This window comes from Strigops habroptila, chromosome 13 (assembly GCF_004027225.2).
Source record: "Strigops habroptila isolate Jane chromosome 13, bStrHab1.2.pri, whole genome shotgun sequence".
In the NCBI taxonomy this organism is placed as follows: Eukaryota; Metazoa; Chordata; class Aves; order Psittaciformes; family Psittacidae; genus Strigops; species Strigops habroptila.
In genome coordinates this window covers 15,573,742-15,589,946 of record NC_044289.2, presented here as the reverse complement: position 1 = coordinate 15,589,946, position 16,205 = coordinate 15,573,742, and the positions used below count along the sequence as shown (strand labels likewise).

The following is a 16,205-nucleotide window of genomic DNA, read 5'->3' as shown; positions in this document are numbered from 1 at the left end:
CCACACAGAGATTAAGTTTCTTTCAAGCAAAGAATTAGACTCAAAACCAGACTCAGTGCCCTGCTGGGGACACAGGGACAGCCGAGACTGTCCCCTCCTGTCAGGGAGAGCAATGTTTGGTAGACAGAAAGTTCTGGTCTCTCGGGTTCACTGGAGTTCCCAGCCATGTGGCAGCATTTCCCCTACAGACTATTCCAGTCATTGCTGAGCTTTGACTCAGGTATTTGCCACCCACCCCCCCAGCAGCAACACACAAGCACTGGGAAAGGGACCAAGCTGGAAGCCAACACTGAAGATCCAGCTCCCACAGCACCAGCACTCCTCCAGAATGCTGCTCGGAGGAAGGAAACGGCAGCTCCCGTCCTACCCCCACTCTCACCTGTGTGCTCTCACCTCTGTTTGCTCAGCAGCAGCAGCAGCCTGCTGCTGCCCCGATCCAGCTGCTCCAGCCAAGGAGCCGTGTGAGTCACACAACGCGTTTCACACACGGGGGACGAGCTGCAGCCTCACAGGCAGCCCATGAGAGCAGCCCAGCGAGAAACAGATCCAGGCGCTTGATCCAAGTGCCCAGCAGCACACGGGCTGTGCCACGCCGGGAGAGGCCCAAAGCTCAGCCAAGTTTACCAGGAGAACAAGGTTACAGAGAGAACCAGGCTCATTCCAGGCTCTGCTGCTGCTGAAGCCACACGTCAGAGACCACGCGGGTGCTGATGAAAAGACAATCCCCAGCGGTGGCTTGGGAGAAGGCAGAGAGCAGGACAACGGGACAATGGCAGATTTATTTACAATAGGACACAAAGGATACAGACATTAATTAAAAATTACAAAGAATACAGAGAAAACACTTGGGGGAAAGGCTAGAAATGAAATCAATGCTGGCAGAGCCCCTCCGCTGGGGCAGGGCGGAAAAGAGGGAAAGAAAAATCAACTAAAAGCTAGAGGGATCTCAAATCAGAACCGACACAGGACTCCACAGCACACGTGGCTCAGGCATCCCCTGCTCCCTTTTCCCATCCTTCCTTCTTGGTGGATTAGGCTTTGGCATGATGGAGGCCAAAGAAGCCATCAGGGAAGGCTGGAGGGGTCGGTGCCAAGGAGTCGGCTCCCCAGCAGTGAGAGACGGGTCCCTGCGGGGACCTGGTGGAACCTTCTGGCAATTGGGGTTCAAAAAGCCCCCGAGCCCTCATGGGGTCACATCAGTGCTGGCAACAGGGGGCCTCAGGACAGCTCTGGGTTGGGTGTCACCTGGTTGGTCGGAGACCTTGCTGCTCACAACAGCAAAGAGCACAACGTTCATAGATGTCACCAAAACCCTCCCCTGCAGGTCTGAGTGAACCGGCTGCTCTGGGCTGGAGGGAGCCTTCGCTGTGATGTGAGACCCTTCACAGGTAAAGAGGATTTACGTGACCAAAACAACAGCAACCACGTTTAAGCTCTTTGGGAAAGAGCTTCCCATGGGCTAGTTCGGGCATGAAGCCCTGGGAAGGGAGGAGCTGCAGGAGAGCCCAGGAGAGCCCACACCGGCCGTCCCGAGGCCTGCACCGCTTGTGGAGAAGGACAAAGCACAGCTGAGGGGCGCCCGCTTTTCTGTTCCCTGGAGGTAGAGAATCTAAGAGGAGGAGGAGGGAGCAGCAAGGGCAGCTGGAGCAGGGGGCAGGCAGGGAGCCAGCCTGCCCTGGCCACGGGAGCGCTCCTGGGGCCCGTCCCTGCATCCCTGCACGCACTCGGGCCCAATACTGCGTCACTGCTTGGCACTGATGTGACAGCGCAGCCCTGTCTCCGCAGGGCTCTGTGCGATCCCAGGGAGGAAACCTCCTGGAGCAGAGCCATGGACAGAACAAACCCTTGTAGTTACCTCGTGCTTCCTCCCAGTCCTGGGTTCCAGCACCAGCACAACCACGTCGCTTCCATCCTGCTGCCGTGGCTGCGCCGCCCGAGCGAGGGGAATCCCACCAGTGGAGCATCCAAAGCGGCCTGTGCCGGCCCAGGCTGGAGGGAGGGAGAAGTGATGCTGAAGGCTGCAGTTCCCAAGCACTCCCAGGGTGAAATTGCACTTCCCAGGCTCCGAATGGCACCTCCACTGAATTGTAAACAAGCCAAAGGCCCGGCCCCAGAGCCTTCGGGCTCCTTGGATTTTGCCATAGTCAAGCTCCCTCTTCTGCGCAGACACAAAGGCAGGAAAGAAACCCAGTCTGGTGTTTGTCTGAAGAGTCTCCCTGAATCCTAGAGCACCCATGGGGCTGGAAGAAAACGGCTTCACAAGTGTTTCCATTGCTGTCCCAAATCCATTCGTCATCAACATAAAAAACAAAGGATGAATTAGCAAAAAGGGGGTTTACTTATACAGAGGGATATTTCTCTGCTAAAAAACTCCCTCAAATATGGAACAGGATAATAAAGTTAAAATGTAAGGTATCTACAGACCCTTTTTCCCCCCAGAAGTAGCCCAGAATCCATGTACACTGTGCCAAAGTTACATTCCAAAAACCGAGGAGTTATTTATTTCTCTTGTCACTCTCCCACGGGATTTTGTTTCCTTAAAAGAGCTGGGAGAAGATGTCCCCTTGGCTCCCAGGACACACGTTCAGGTGTCTGCTTCCTGCTGGGTCTCTGCACCTTCAGTCTATTTTCACTGCGGCGTAGATCTTCCGGACAAACATGTAGGCTGCATAGAAGCCAATGGTGCCAGTGAGGAGCCAGAAGGACAGGACCATGAGGGTGGTGTAGCCAAAGTATAGCAAGGAGGGAATGAACTCAACGATATCCAGCTAAAACAAGAGGGAGAAACAGGGAAAATCAAGCAGAGGTATCAAGAGTTATCTCCCCAAACCAGCTAATGACTTCTATACAAGGGGACAAAGGGAGAAAACCCTCCACTTGGTTCCTTTTTGAAAGGAACTGAAAAGAGATCCCCTCGAGGCAGGGATTGGGAACATCCCCAGGCAGGGAGCCAGGGCACCTACAACCTTCTCCCCAAATCTGTCCTTTCCCAAATCCAAGTGTCTCCTCTAGAAAGGTGACACTTTCATACAAGAGGAAGGACAATACCTTGTTCACAAAGTAGAAGACAGCATAGATGAGCACGTAGAAGGCAGATCCTCCAGACACCAGGAAGGTTCTCCACCACCAGCGGTAATCCTGATGGGGCAGAAAGCATCGTTATCCCACAGGCTTCCCTCCCTGTGCCACTGCCCTAGGGAGCTGGGACCTTTCTGGGACACACATTTTCCTTCTAGGCCAGGTTGGACACAGGCGCTTGGAGCAACCTGGCCTAGTGGCAGGGGGTTGGAACTGGATGAGCTTTAATCCTTCCAGCCCAAACCAGTCTGGGATCCTGGGATTCAAAGGAAACCCACAATTTGGGGCTGGGGAACTATTTTGTCACAGAAATGTTTCCAACCAGAGAGGACAAAAAGCTGGCAGTGAAGTGAAGATCACAGCTACGGTTCACTTCTGGCCATGCGTTTCATTTTGTATGTGGATGGAATAAAATAGTTTCTTTGGGAAGAGATATCAGCTCAAAACACCCACTCCCAGCACAATTCCTGGGATGAAGCCACAGTTCCCAGCCTAGCAACTGTCAAGTAGCTGCAATTCTCCTTGAAGTCCAGGGGTGCTAACAACAACCCCACTCAGGGGGCCGGCCTGCACCGCGCTTCTGTGCAGCAGCAGCACCAACGTGACCTGAGCTGCTGAACCTACAAACACGGAGCTCTCACCTCAGCGCAGAGCTGGAAGTACACCATGACAATGCTGATCTGGGAGCACGACACCACCAGGATTATAAACACCAGGAAGAGAAAGCCAAAAAGGTAATAGAACTGGTTCTCCCAGATTGCCTGAAACAAAGACACAGCAGAGGTTTGTTTCCACGCTACTGAGATCAAGCAGCAAACGCGAGATTAACTCCAGCAGTTAACCCAAGGGAAAACAAGGCCTCACGGAACTGCAGATCTAAGGCATTTCACAATATTATTTCAGAGGACAATATTATTTCAGAGGAACCTGGTTGCAAAAAGGTGCCCAAAGACAGCTCCGAGGTAAAATGTTCATTCCCTCCATCCCGCAGCAATGGAACACCAAATTCCTCCCTGTCCATAAAAGAGCAGCAGCTGGAATGGCTCAGGGAATGCCTCCAGACCAGGACCCTTCCCTGCCATAACATCACAGTAGCTTTCAGCTCTACCACTGTCCTTCACATCACCAAGGAGCATCCTGAAGACATCCCCAGGTGCCTTCAGCAAGAGAACACTCCAAAGAGACCCACAGCCCAGCCCTCTCTGAAACAGCCTGGAGGGAACCTGCCACCCCCTATTCCAGGGCAGGAACAGGAGACGGCTCCAGGGGAAACCCCCTCCCTGCAAAAGCTTTGGCACGAGAGGAATCCTGTTCAGGAGTAGAGGGGGTTAAATGCTTACACTGAAAATGAAGAACAGCTCAATGAACATTGCTCCAAAAGGCAGAATTCCAGCCATGAGAATCCTACAGAGCGAGAGAGAAAAACCGTGAGCAGCACAGTACGACTGACTGGCCATTAGAAGTCCCCTGTGACCACGCAGAGCACTTCCAGCAGAAGCTCTGCAGCCCCAGGGCACAGGAATAAGTTTCAGACAGTGAGTGGCACAGCTGCTCCGCTGCTGAGCACGTCCCACTGCCACCAGCCACGGCATGTCCCCGGGATCACACCGCTCAAGGAAACCCATCTGCCATCTGGCTGGGCCCAGAGACCAGCAGAAGGCGACATTCAGCAGCACAAGGAGACCGAGGGGAGGAGCCTGAACTCACCAGACTCATCACTCACCCCACGAATTTATTCATGTACCACCTCTGCTCCGGGATCTGCCTGGGAATCTGGTTTGTCCGAACAGGGTTGTCATAGGGCTGTTTGCGAAACCCAAAGTAGTAACCCAGGTAGACCAAGGGCAAGGAGATCCCAAACCACATGCACAGCAAGGCCACCATGGTCGGGAAAGGCACCTGGAATCACACCAAGAGTCACAACGTGAGGCTGAGAGCTCACCTGCCTGAAGTCACCAGCCAGAACAACCCTCCGGTCACCCGCTGCATTGACACCCACATCTGGGGAGATGCTGTGACACCAAGTGACACCCAACAGCCCAGTCACCCTCCTCCCATCCCGTGGGCTCCAGGGTGAAGGTACCCACCGCTCCCGAGGAGTGTTTCCCCCAGATGAAACAGTTCAGGACGAAGCAGATCCCAAAGACGACGCCGGGATACAGGGTAGCTGTCTGCAAGAGCAACACAGGGTCAGAGAAAGCCCCCAGCTGGTCAGATGTTGCTCTTTAATGGTCCACTGCTGGGACAAGGCACACATGGAGGAACCATCCCTCTTCCTGCAGCACTAACAGGCAGGGGAAGGGCTGCAGGGAGGATCTCAGACAATCCTCCTGCTGTGCTGTAGTACGTGCTCTGGTGTTTGCCCTTTCATGTGAAGCTACAAGGACTCAACCCACACCACATCTCTGCAGTACAGCCAGGCCGTGTCCAGCTACTCGGAGGTACCTGTGGAGCTTATCCACAGATCAGCAAACCTGGATAACAGCACAGAACACCACAAGACTCACACAAAAAGCTCCTTTCTTCCATCGATGTCCTTTCAGAGTCCGGTATAAGCGGCCAGCAAAGAACCCACCAAAAACCCTGGACAGAAACAAGCCAAGACAGAGGAAATCAGTGTTCACTGTGCCCGAGAAGGGCAGGCAGGGCAGCACTGCTGTGGGAAGCAGCGGAGGCACCTACCCCATGAACATGAAGAGGAAGCAGGCTGTAGTCATCAGCGCGCCCCGGCTGGAAGGCGACAGCATCCCCAGCATAGCAACAACTGCAGGGGGAAAGAGGACAAAGAACAGCAGCTCTGGTGAACGTGTGCTCACCGGCACCTGGAGAACAGGGGCCTCCCCACACACAGGCCACAGCTGCCTGGAATCTGCCTTCTGCACAGACCTCATTTCCTTCAGGGCACAGCACATCCAGAGCCTGCAGCCCTGGCCACAGGGAGGAAGCTCCGGCTTTGATCTCAGAGCCGGCTTTAGCCTCAGTTTCCCCAGGGATCTGAGCAGGTGCAGCTCAGAAGCAAAGTGCAGACGTGCAGGAGTCTCTCAGCCCACTGTGAACCAGGGTTTGTGTCTTGATGACACGAAATAGAGAGACAAAAAGATGCCTCAGCTGGGACATGCCACTGAGAGACTCAGGGACCCCGAGCACAGACCCTGCTCCAGCCCAGGTGAGCGTCAGTGGGAGCTACACACACCCCCAGGCATCGCTCCTCTCCTCACAGCCACCCCACACAACTCCTGCCACTTACAGATGACAATCAGGATCATACAGAAGAGCTGAATTCCAGAACCCAGGAGAGAGCTGAGGATCATAGGATACTGCGGAGGCCTGAAGACATCTCCATGCACAAGTTTCCAACCAGATTCCTCCATGGTATCTTCCTGCAGCAACAACAGGAAAAGAAGGTTATTCAGGTATGACATATCAGTAAAAATTAAGGTCCTACCACAGCCAGGCTGAGGTTATTTCCCTGTATCTGGTTTTTCTACAGAGCTTTATCACTCTCGTTAAGAAACTTCTTTCCTCTTGAGCTTAGAACAGTTAAGACCAGAACTGCCAGTGCCAGGGCACACATTTAGGGACCTGTCTGCAGTCATTACTTAGATCTGAAGATACCTGAACCTCAACTGCTCTTGTACACAGATAGCCAAAGGTGGTGTGACCACACATGACACAACTGTCCCTCCCGTTTTCAGGGCCCAAAGTAAAACAGGGGCAAAGAAAGAGACAAGACATCCAGGTCTTCATCCTAGATCCCTCCTCATCCGTGCTTCCCCCCCTCTCTGCTCCCAGCCCCAGGAACACACACATACAATGTCATCTTCCTTGTTGTAGTTGGCAATGTCCTTCCGGAGCGTCCGGATGATGATCATGCTGAGAATACCTGAAACAAGCAGAGAGTGAGGTTAGCTCAGAGGCTCCTGCACGGCTGTGCTGCCCACACTGGGCAGCTACACGGTGCCCACCAACACACAGTTCTGGCTAGGACAGGAGGCCTTGACTCACCCCCATCTCCCCAGCCTTCAGCAGAGACAGAAACAAACCCCCAGAGAGCAGGGGGGCAGTATTCCAGCAGGAATGGGGCCCTCTGGGGGTTTTTTCCTTAAATATGGACATGCAAGATGGGCATTAACCACTCCCTCTACTCCCTCAACAACCCTACTCAGAGAGCAGAAGTGGGTAAAACTGTCTGACCCCATGAGGTGCTGCCTGAACGGGAGGTTTCATGTGCTGATGTTTGTTTCCTGCCCCTTCTGACCAGGTTCAGACACAGCCACATCCTCCTCGAGGCACCTGCAGCTGAGGCTGAAGAAAGTCCCCTGCACACTAATGGCAAAGGCTTCTCCCTCCCCAGTTCTCACTCACCTGAAAGGAAGAAGACAACAACAACTGAGTTAATGATGGAAAACCAATGGATCTGCACATCACTCATGGTCAGGTACGTGTCCCAGCGGGAAGCCCATTTAATGTCGCTTTCCTGAAAGAACAGCAAAGTCCTTCTCACACCAGCACATTCCCAGCGCCTCCCACCACACCTGTGGGGCAGACACGTGGAGCAGGCTGTGAGCTGCCAGCCAGCTCCTGTCCCTCACCTCCCAGTGGACAGAGTAGGTGAAGAGCAACTGGTTCTCCCTGGAAGGATCTATTTCCTGGGGGGCAGAGCCCGTAGCTTCAGGCAGGGTGCACATACTCTTCTCATCAGCCTTCAAGTCTGGAAGGGAGCACATGGCACACACTAGGTGAGCCCATCCCTCCATCACCACCTCCTGCCTGGATCATCCTGATCCCAGGCACCCATAAGGTGCTGGGCTCCAATTGCTCCAAACACGGGAAACTTTCCTTCACTGAAGCCAGAGGCTCAGAAACCAAGATCTAGACAAGAAACAAACCCTCTATTCCACACGATATGCTGGGAAACAAGACCTGTTCAGCAGAGCCTGCTGCTGCCAGAGGGATGCCACACACAGTGAGCAACTTCCCTTCAACACACGTTTCCTATTGGGTTCACTCAAGTAGGAGTGTTTTCCCCCCAGCCTTTACTTTTAAATTCAATTTTCCACGGATTCCATTTCAAGGATTTCTCTCATTGTTGGTACTTCCTTAATAACAAAAGGGTTTATTGATCTTGTAATTTGGACTCTCATTTCTGTGCCCCTGACACATCAGTGGCATTCAGCTCCTGGCTCTACAAGATACTCCTCTCCCTTGTGCCCCTCCTGAAGAGTCTCTTACCTTCTAGTTTAATACTTTGGGGAATCACTTCAAAGCGCACAACCCTGTAGGTGTGCTCCTGGTTCTCTTCCACATCCTCTCTGTGGTAGTAAAGGATGAAGGAGAGGTGGTTGTGCAGGTAGAACTGAAACAGATCGACATTAAATAAAACGTTAGCACCCCAAGGGAGGAAGGGGGAAGGTTTAGAAGGAACAAGTTCAGAAAGCAGCTTCAGTGAAGGAAACTAAAGACTCCAACTGTTCCCAGATACATTGTGCTACCAAGCAACATCAGGCTAACGCTTTCCAAGGCTAAAGGAACAAGAAGAGAGAACAGAGATGTTGAAAAGTTAACACCTCAACCACTCCAAGCACCAGGGACAATGCTTTGGTCTACTTCTGGCCTAAAAATATCACTAGATCTCACATCTCAACCACGTGGCAGCCACCCCCTTCTTCCAATGAGAGACCTCTCTCTCATATTTCCACTCTTTTGAAAGCTTCTGGTTGCATTCCCAACTCTGATACTCCCTGGCAGACTTCTAACACCCCCTGACAGACACCCCCTTCAGGCACCCCTCAGACAGCATCTGGATTCTCTACCTTGTTACCATCCATAAACCCAAGCCTGTATCCATGCTCGAACTGCACATCCTTCTCCTTCTTCTTCTCCTCTTCCTCACGGTTGGAATAAAACTCCAGCCGCGTTGCCACAGGGAGGTTATCAGCGATGCTGAAAACACAGATTTCAGATGAGACCTGGCCACAGCACGGAGTCCCCGCAGACACAGCCCCACAGACACAGCCCCACAGGTGACTCACAGATGGACATAGTAATCCTCCCTGATGCGCTCGGCGATCAGCTTGCTCTGCTCCACCGTCAGGGTGACTGGCTTGTTGGGGAAGTTGCACAGAACTTCACATTTCTTCTCCACGTTCATGGAGACCTGGAAAGGGGTATTTACAATTCGGTCCCCCCGAAGAACCTCACCTGGAAAACAGGAAAACAAGGGCAGGGTTGGAGACCGCCAGGCTCCTCACCACGGAGCCTGCCCTGGGCGGGCAGCGCAGTCCAGCAGGAATGACAGCACGTGTGCTCTGTTAGCACAGCATAAACTGAAAGACAGCTCAGCTCTCTTGCTGGAAGCATCAAGCACTGCTCCTGAAGCAGGTTACAAGCCCTCCATGAGGAAAGGCATTTCCCCTTTCCACTACAGTGACATCCCAGTTTGCAAACAGCCAGCACATAATGGATTAGAGGAAGCAGGCTCCCCGCAAACAGTTTATTAGAGATGACATTTGCAATTGCCTTTACTCCTGTAAACACCCTCACACAGCTCCTGAATGGCAGCCCACTGACTGCTGGGAACACGCTGTTCATCAGATACATACCGAGGTTCTCAGCCTTGTATGTAATCTTGGTGGGCTGGCAGAAGGGTAGTGAGTAGTACTCGTACGGCAGCTGGGTTCGCGAGCTGGTGAGCTTCACAGCCTGCAGGAAGAGCACAAGGATTATCCCAGGAAAGGACTGAGTTCTCTGTCCTCTCAGCAGCAGCCAGCAGCTGATACAAGACACCTCCCATAAAGCTCACTTTTGAAGCTGTTCAATAATTAAAAAGGAGACAGATGTTCCTGGGGGAGCTCCAACTCTCTTTCCTTTGCACAGCTCCCGGTTGTACATTCTCTACGCTACAGTTTAGTAGCAATTCATTCACAGAGGAACGCTTGAAGGAAGAAGCACTGGGGATTGGTTTCACAAATTTATGACTCACTGGAGCCCTAAGAAACAATAAAAGGCTCAAAAAGACTCAAGAGTCATGTTTCATACAAGACTGCAGTGAGGTCCTCAAAAACCAGCCCAATAAAAGGCTCAAAGAGTCACGTTTCACACAAGACTGCAGTGAGGTCCTCAAAAACCAGCCATGTCACGCTGGATGCAGAGGTCTGGCCTCCAGCGATGGGAAGAGTTTGGCAATTCTTATCTCCGGAGAGCCATCAGATCGGGAAGACACCGGATGGTGACAAACCCCAAGCATTTCTGGAGACTTCCCACCAATCACATGCCGCAAGGGAAGCGCAGAGACGCACCACGATAGCCAAGGCCACAGTTGCTCTGAAGAACAGAAGTGTCTGTAACACTGCCAAGCTCATTTATTGGAAGAGCGCTGGCAATCGCTGACTCGCCTTATCACTTGAGGAAGCATTTGGCTCCTGAAATCCCTTTGAGAACAGCCATTCCAATGCCCCCTCTGCTAGGAAGCTCGCTGTAGCCACAGGCAAGTCTCATTTGCTTAAAAATAGCCTACGTCTGGCAGCCTGTGGCAAAGAGAAAACTGTGCTGTGCTTCCTGTGGGAGCCCCAAGCTCAGCATCCCCACGGGCACTGGATCCTGCTGAGGCGAGGCCACAGCTTGAGAGACATAAATGAAATGGGCTGCAAACTGCTGATGTCCGGAAGGGAAGCCTGGCCTCCTCCTGCTCCATCATTCCCTACCAGCAACAGCGCACAGGACCAGCTCTGCAGCCAGCCAGGCCTGCAAGATCTGCCCAAGGACAAACACCTGCACTCGGAAAGGGCTTGTCATGGACTTCACTGGACTCGAAGACACAACATGAGCCAAGCAGAAGAGCAGGTAGAAGAGAAAACTGAAAAGGTCTGATTCAAACCACTTTATTCTACCATCCACCTGAAGGCCCACCCTCTAAAAGCACCTGGAGAGCCAGTATAATGCTGGAGAAAAAGCTCTGATTAAATTCCCTTCACAGCTATAGTGAGAAAGAGGGTTCTTCTCCCAGACACAGCCACATCTCGAGGACTTTGGTGCAGCTGCTGAAGGAATTTAGTAGATTTCAGAAGTAAAGAGAATCATGTTGGGAAGTACAGGGTAGGATGATGACAGTGACCACTGAGGGCTGCTTACCCCCAACACACAAATGTTGTGAAAAAGAGAAAACACCTGCCCCCAATTTAGTACCAGGACCCCCAAATTTCACTTTCTAGTCCCATTTAGCTGCTATGATCTAAAGAAGGAAAAGCACAAGAAAAGCCAAAGGAGGCAGACCGACAGCTCCACCTCAGTTCATCCTACCTTGATTTCTACAGGGTCATTGCGGTGGAAGTTGATAGGAGCCACCCCAGGTACATAGAAGCAGTCTGTACAGTGCAGCAACAACAGCAGGACCAATGTGTACCTCAGCCTTTCCTACAAAGAGGGGAAGAAACATCAACACACAACCAAAACATGGGAGCAACATCAGAGATGAGCAATGGCACTGAACGTGTTCATCCCAAGGCTGGGAAGGCTGCAGAGTCAGGAGACCAAACACAAATTCAGAAGTGCTATTCTTGACTTGTTTTGTGACTCCCATCAAGCCACTTTCCACTCCCTGCCTGTGTGTTTTCATCTGCAATTAGGAAAACATTGGCTTTGCTCAGCCACCAGCAGACACACTTATCTGCACCACGCTTCATCCAGCGGGCTCTCAGCTGACTGCTCTACTCCCACCCAGCCAACACCTCTGTGTTAGAAACTCCAGATGGCCAGAGGAGGGGGGCACAGCCCTGGGGCTGCAATTCTGCAGCTCTGCACGTCAGGAGTCAGTGTAGGGTGAGGTCTGACACCGAGACAACCGCTCGCTGCACCCACAGCGTGGTCACATCACTGCTCCCCTCTGCTCCCCTCTCCCCTTCAGGCCACAGCACAGCTCAGTAGCACAGCCAAAAAAGCTGCCACCCCGTTTTCAGGGAGCAGGGAAGCGGGCCAGGCTGGAAGGTTCAATTCCATGGGGGCTCCAACACAAACCAGGCCCCGTACACCAGCAGCAGCAAACCCAGGACCAGGCCTTGCTGCTTCCTGGGTCCCCACTGCCACCAGAGGTGCCCAGCCCCGCTCCAGCACGGCGGGAAGGCTGGGAAGTGAAAATCAAGCTTTAAAGAGTATGAGACAGCAGCAGCTTGGCTGGGTTTGAGCATCAGCTCTGGCGTAATCTCATTGCATCACTGGCTCCAGCCCATCCTCCTGACCCCTGCGTGTACGGCACCACTGGACAGCCACAAAAACCCGGCGTCTGGTTTGGGCTGACTCCTGAGCTCACGCTGCAGCCACAATAAAGCCAACTGCTGCCTTCCCCAGCGTGTCCTCGGCAGGGCAGGCAGCGCTGGGCTCTGCGACCCACTGCCCTCCCACCGGCAAGCAGGAGCTCTGCAGGCAGGGCTGGAAAACAAATACGGGAGGGAAAGGGAGAGGAAATGCACTCACCAAGCGAGACAGGCTTGGGCTGGAACAAGCCAGCACCAACCGGGTGCCTGCTCTGGCTCAGCAGGGGCCAGGGTTCAGCTCTACCTGCCAACGACACCGTCTGGGCAAGACAGGAGGGAACTAAACCCGAGGCCGGCTCACGGATACAAGCTGGATTCCACAGGGAACAGAGAGGAAAGCACACGGAGCTCCAGGATCCCAGCAGCCACCCACAGAGCCTGTCCCAAATGGATCATCTGTGTTTATTGCCCCCTTCCTCTTCATCACATTCCCTTTGCCTTATCCTGAGGCTGTAAAGTACAATTGGCCCAGACACCAGTGAGGGTCAACAGAGCATCCAGAATTACTGGAATGGAGCAGGATGAAAGAAAGAGTCATGAATATCAGGGGGTTAAAATGTAAAACGTATCCAAGATGCAAACACGAGGCACCTACAGAAATGTTTTAATACTAAATTATCAGATCTTTTTCCTTACCAGGTAAGTTTTCAGATCTATTCTAAGCACGGCTTAATGGAATCAGAACCAGCAAAAAGCTTCCTCTGGAAAGCAAGTGGGAAGCACTCTTTCAAATTGCTTGGACTCCAGTCCTGCTCTGCCTCGGAACACTCGGAACACTGTGGAGCTGTTTTCTGTGCTCCACCACATTTTGCCTTCTCCCATCCTGTAAAAGGGGACTCTGTGACACTTTGAGTAGGACGAGGTCCCTGGGCAGGTGAAGCACTGGAAGGACACCACGCTCCTGTCCCACAGCACACTCTACAGCACCCACTGACCTGGAGCAATTATCTCACTTCATTTGTCACTGAAGTGCCAGACACACAGCACAGCACTTCCCAACAGAACCCAAACCACACCAGTGCCACCCCTGCACTAAGAGCCTGCAAGGTGACAAGGCCAGACCTTCGGGAGGTGCTCAGGAGACCTGCGAGCATGCACAAGATGAGATTTCTGATGAGCTTTGGCAGAAATGAGGCGCTCTGCATGCAGATGACGATGACTCAGGCAGCACCCGGCAACAGAGAAGACACGAGGGGGACCATGGAAAGCCTTGCCAGGAAAACACATTTGGTAACAAGAGATGGGAATGCTGCTGCTGTGCAACAGGTGGGGAGCTCGGGAAGGGGAATCTGAAGGAAATGCCCAGTGCAGGTTCCTCAAACACAGCTCACAGCCCAAGGTGAAGCCAGGGGCCTCTCTCATCAGGCTCTTTGCTTTCATATGGACAGACACGTTTCATCTTCTCCAGATGAAGGCAGCAGCTTAGCAAGGACAACACAGCCCAATGCCAAAACATCTGCACAGCTCACGGGCCTGGCCAGGCCATAACTCATCTGAGAGATGCTGCAAGCCAAGTTACCTCCCAGGCAAGGTCAAAACTCACAGTCACAGAGCGCTGGTGAGGCTCAGACCTCCAGCAGGCAGGAGGCACCTTCGTGGCCTTCACACACACGAGTCCCACAGCTGAGAGTCGTGCACCTGAGGTGCCAGAAGTCACACAACAAAGCAACAAATGTGCACAACTCCAGCTCGAGATAAACCCGCTGCACGGGGACAAAACTAATTGGGATTGACTAAGCCTGATGATTTCACTGTACGAGTAAATGCAGACACACGCTTGCAAGAGACCCTTCCTCAGGAGAAAAGGAGCTGAATGAGAAGAGCGACTGCAGAAGCATGATCAACCCCTCCTGCATCAGCCACTCTCCCCCTTGGCACCCAACTGGGCACATCCAACCTCCGAGGGCAGCAGCAACCACCCTGATGTCTGCAGGGTCTCTCTGGGAAGACTCTGAAACCTATTTCTGTAATTAACTTTGGCACTTGGCTCTAAGAATAAGTTAACTCAGCCCTTCCCTGCAGCCGTTCTACAGGCAGGGACACCTTCCACGAGAGCAGGTTGCTCCAAGCCCCCGTGTCCAACCTGGCCTTGAACACTGCCAGGGATGGGGCAGCCACAGCTTCTCTGGGCACCGACCAGGAGCTTTTACTATGGGGACAGAAAGGGAGGAAAGACACAGTCCACAACTGGGAAACAAAGAACCCACACGGAACGGAGCAAACTGAAGCTCTCCCCCACGTGTACCATCCATTCTACCCGCAGGCACACCAACAGGACACACACAGCACTAATGGCACCTGCTCTGCACCCCCAGGACCAGCCCCGTGCTCACCCCCCTCACCCCAGCGCTGCCTCCTCAGATGCTCTCAACAACTGCTTGGACAAACTCATCTTCCTCGTGCCTCTCCCTGCTCACCCCTGCACCCAGAGCACCCCTGAAAGCCTTCCGAAAGGAGACAAGTGCTGCATTCCCACTGATTTCAGAGAGCTCCTTTGACACCAGGAGAGCCGCAGCAGCCTTCCCTGCCTTGCCCAAAAGAGAAGGCTACAAGGAAATTCCCGGTAGGACCATCTTAGCTCTCACAGCCCGCTCAGGCTCTCCCTCCTCCCTGCCTGGGAGAAAGCCAGTGGAGTCTGAAGGTGCTTAAAGCAGAATAAATGAAAACCTCCCCTCTTCCATCCTCCCTTCCAGTTTCTGCCCATCTTTACGCTACCTCACATCACCTACCCCAGCCAACAGCGACCGTTGTATCACAAACATCGTTTATTCATGTGGCTATTCCTTCAACACGTTATCAAGGAAATATCCTTCTATGAAAGCAAGGAAGAAAATCCATTTGTCTACAAGATTCAGGCAGACAATTAACACCTCGGAGCTCATTTTCTCCTCCGTGAGGTGGCACCGACGCTCGCCTACCTTCGCAAATCCCCATGAGAAACAAACATCTCCATCTCCACGGGCTCAGGCAATAACTCAGGCACAGGAACTGAGACGCGGGGAGGCGAAGCGGCCGCTGTCACTGCCGGGCGCGTGTCACAGCTACACCTGACCCGGCACCGGCGCCAAGCCAACGTCCCCTCCCACAGAACCGCGTGGGACAGAGGCCGGTGCTCCCCGGTGCTCCGGGCAGCCCAGAGCGCCCGAAGTCCCCGCTCCCGCCGCGGCCGTGCCCCGGCAGAGCCCCCGCTCCGGGTCCCTCCTGCCCGGACAGCGCCGTGACTGGAGCAAACGGAGCCGGTTCTGCCGCCGCGGGGCCGGGCTGAGCCGGGCCCCGCTCCGCCCCGCCCTCCTCCGGTGCCACCGCGCGGGCCGCGGGGACACCCGCGGGGAGAGGCGCGATCGCTGCACGGCCCCGGGCGGACGCGGGGAGCGCTCCGCGGCCCGGGGCCGGCACAGCCCGCGGGGCAGGGCGGGCCGAGGCGCGGGGCCGCGTTCCGGGAGCCGCGTTCCTGCCGCGCGGGGCAGGCCCGGCCCGGAGCCCCCGCGGCGCCCGCCGGGCCCGGGGCGAGGCGGCGGGACACGGCCCGGGCCCCCCCGGCCGCCGCACTCACCATCGCCGCCGACGCCGCCATCTTGGATCCACGTGTCGGGATGCACGTGACGTCAGCGGAAGTCAGCCGCGGGGCCCATCGCCATGGCGACAGCGGCCGCGCCGCGCCGGGCCCAGCGGCGGGGCTCCGGGGCCGCGCCGGGCCCAGCGCTGCCGCCGGGCGGGACGGGCGGGACGGGGCCGCTCTGCGCTGCCTGGCCGTGACCGGCCCCGCGCACCGGCCGGGGAAGGGGGCGGGGGGACCGCGCCACCATCTTTGCTGAGGGC

The 16,205-nt window shown here is 54.4% G+C and overlaps 1 protein-coding gene across 2 annotated transcripts; it reads right to left on the bottom strand.

Annotated features, from left to right (window-relative positions):
* Positions 1-760: 760 nt before the first annotated feature.
* Positions 761-15,982, bottom strand: TM9SF4 (transmembrane 9 superfamily member 4). Of its 2 annotated transcripts, none has more exons than XM_030503061.1 (18): positions 15,116-15,540; positions 11,377-11,490; positions 9,681-9,780; positions 9,111-9,279; positions 8,892-9,021; positions 8,311-8,434; positions 7,671-7,789; positions 7,444-7,555; positions 6,891-6,961; positions 6,326-6,458; positions 5,761-5,842; positions 5,586-5,661; positions 5,166-5,249; positions 4,802-4,977; positions 4,419-4,482; positions 3,720-3,839; positions 3,049-3,138; positions 761-2,768 (listed from the first exon to the last, which is right to left on the bottom strand). In XM_030503061.1, the coding sequence occupies exons 1-18, from the start codon at positions 15,146-15,148 to the stop codon at positions 2,619-2,621; spliced, it is 1,947 nt and encodes a 648-aa protein (XP_030358921.1). In that variant the 5' UTR covers positions 15,149-15,540; the 3' UTR covers positions 761-2,618. The 2 variants fall into 2 exon arrangements, with proteins under 2 accessions (XP_030358921.1, XP_030358922.1); XM_030503062.1 differs by lacking the exon at positions 15,116-15,540 and adding an exon at positions 15,940-15,982 and having other exon boundaries at positions 2,272-2,768.
* Between the last annotated feature and the right edge of the window lie 223 nt (positions 15,983-16,205).

Coding starts and splice junctions, on each gene's coding strand:
- TM9SF4 (XM_030503061.1), bottom strand. CDS start 15,148: ATGTTTGTGATACAACGGTCGCTGTTGGCTGGG. Junction 11,491..15,115: donor AACGGTCGCTGTTGGCTGGG/GTAGGTGATGTG, acceptor CCCTCTTTGTAG/GAAAGGCTGAGGTACACATT. Junction 9,280..9,680: donor ATACAAGGCTGAGAACCTCG/GTATGTATCTGA, acceptor CCTGTTTTCCAG/GTGAGGTTCTTCGGGGGGAC.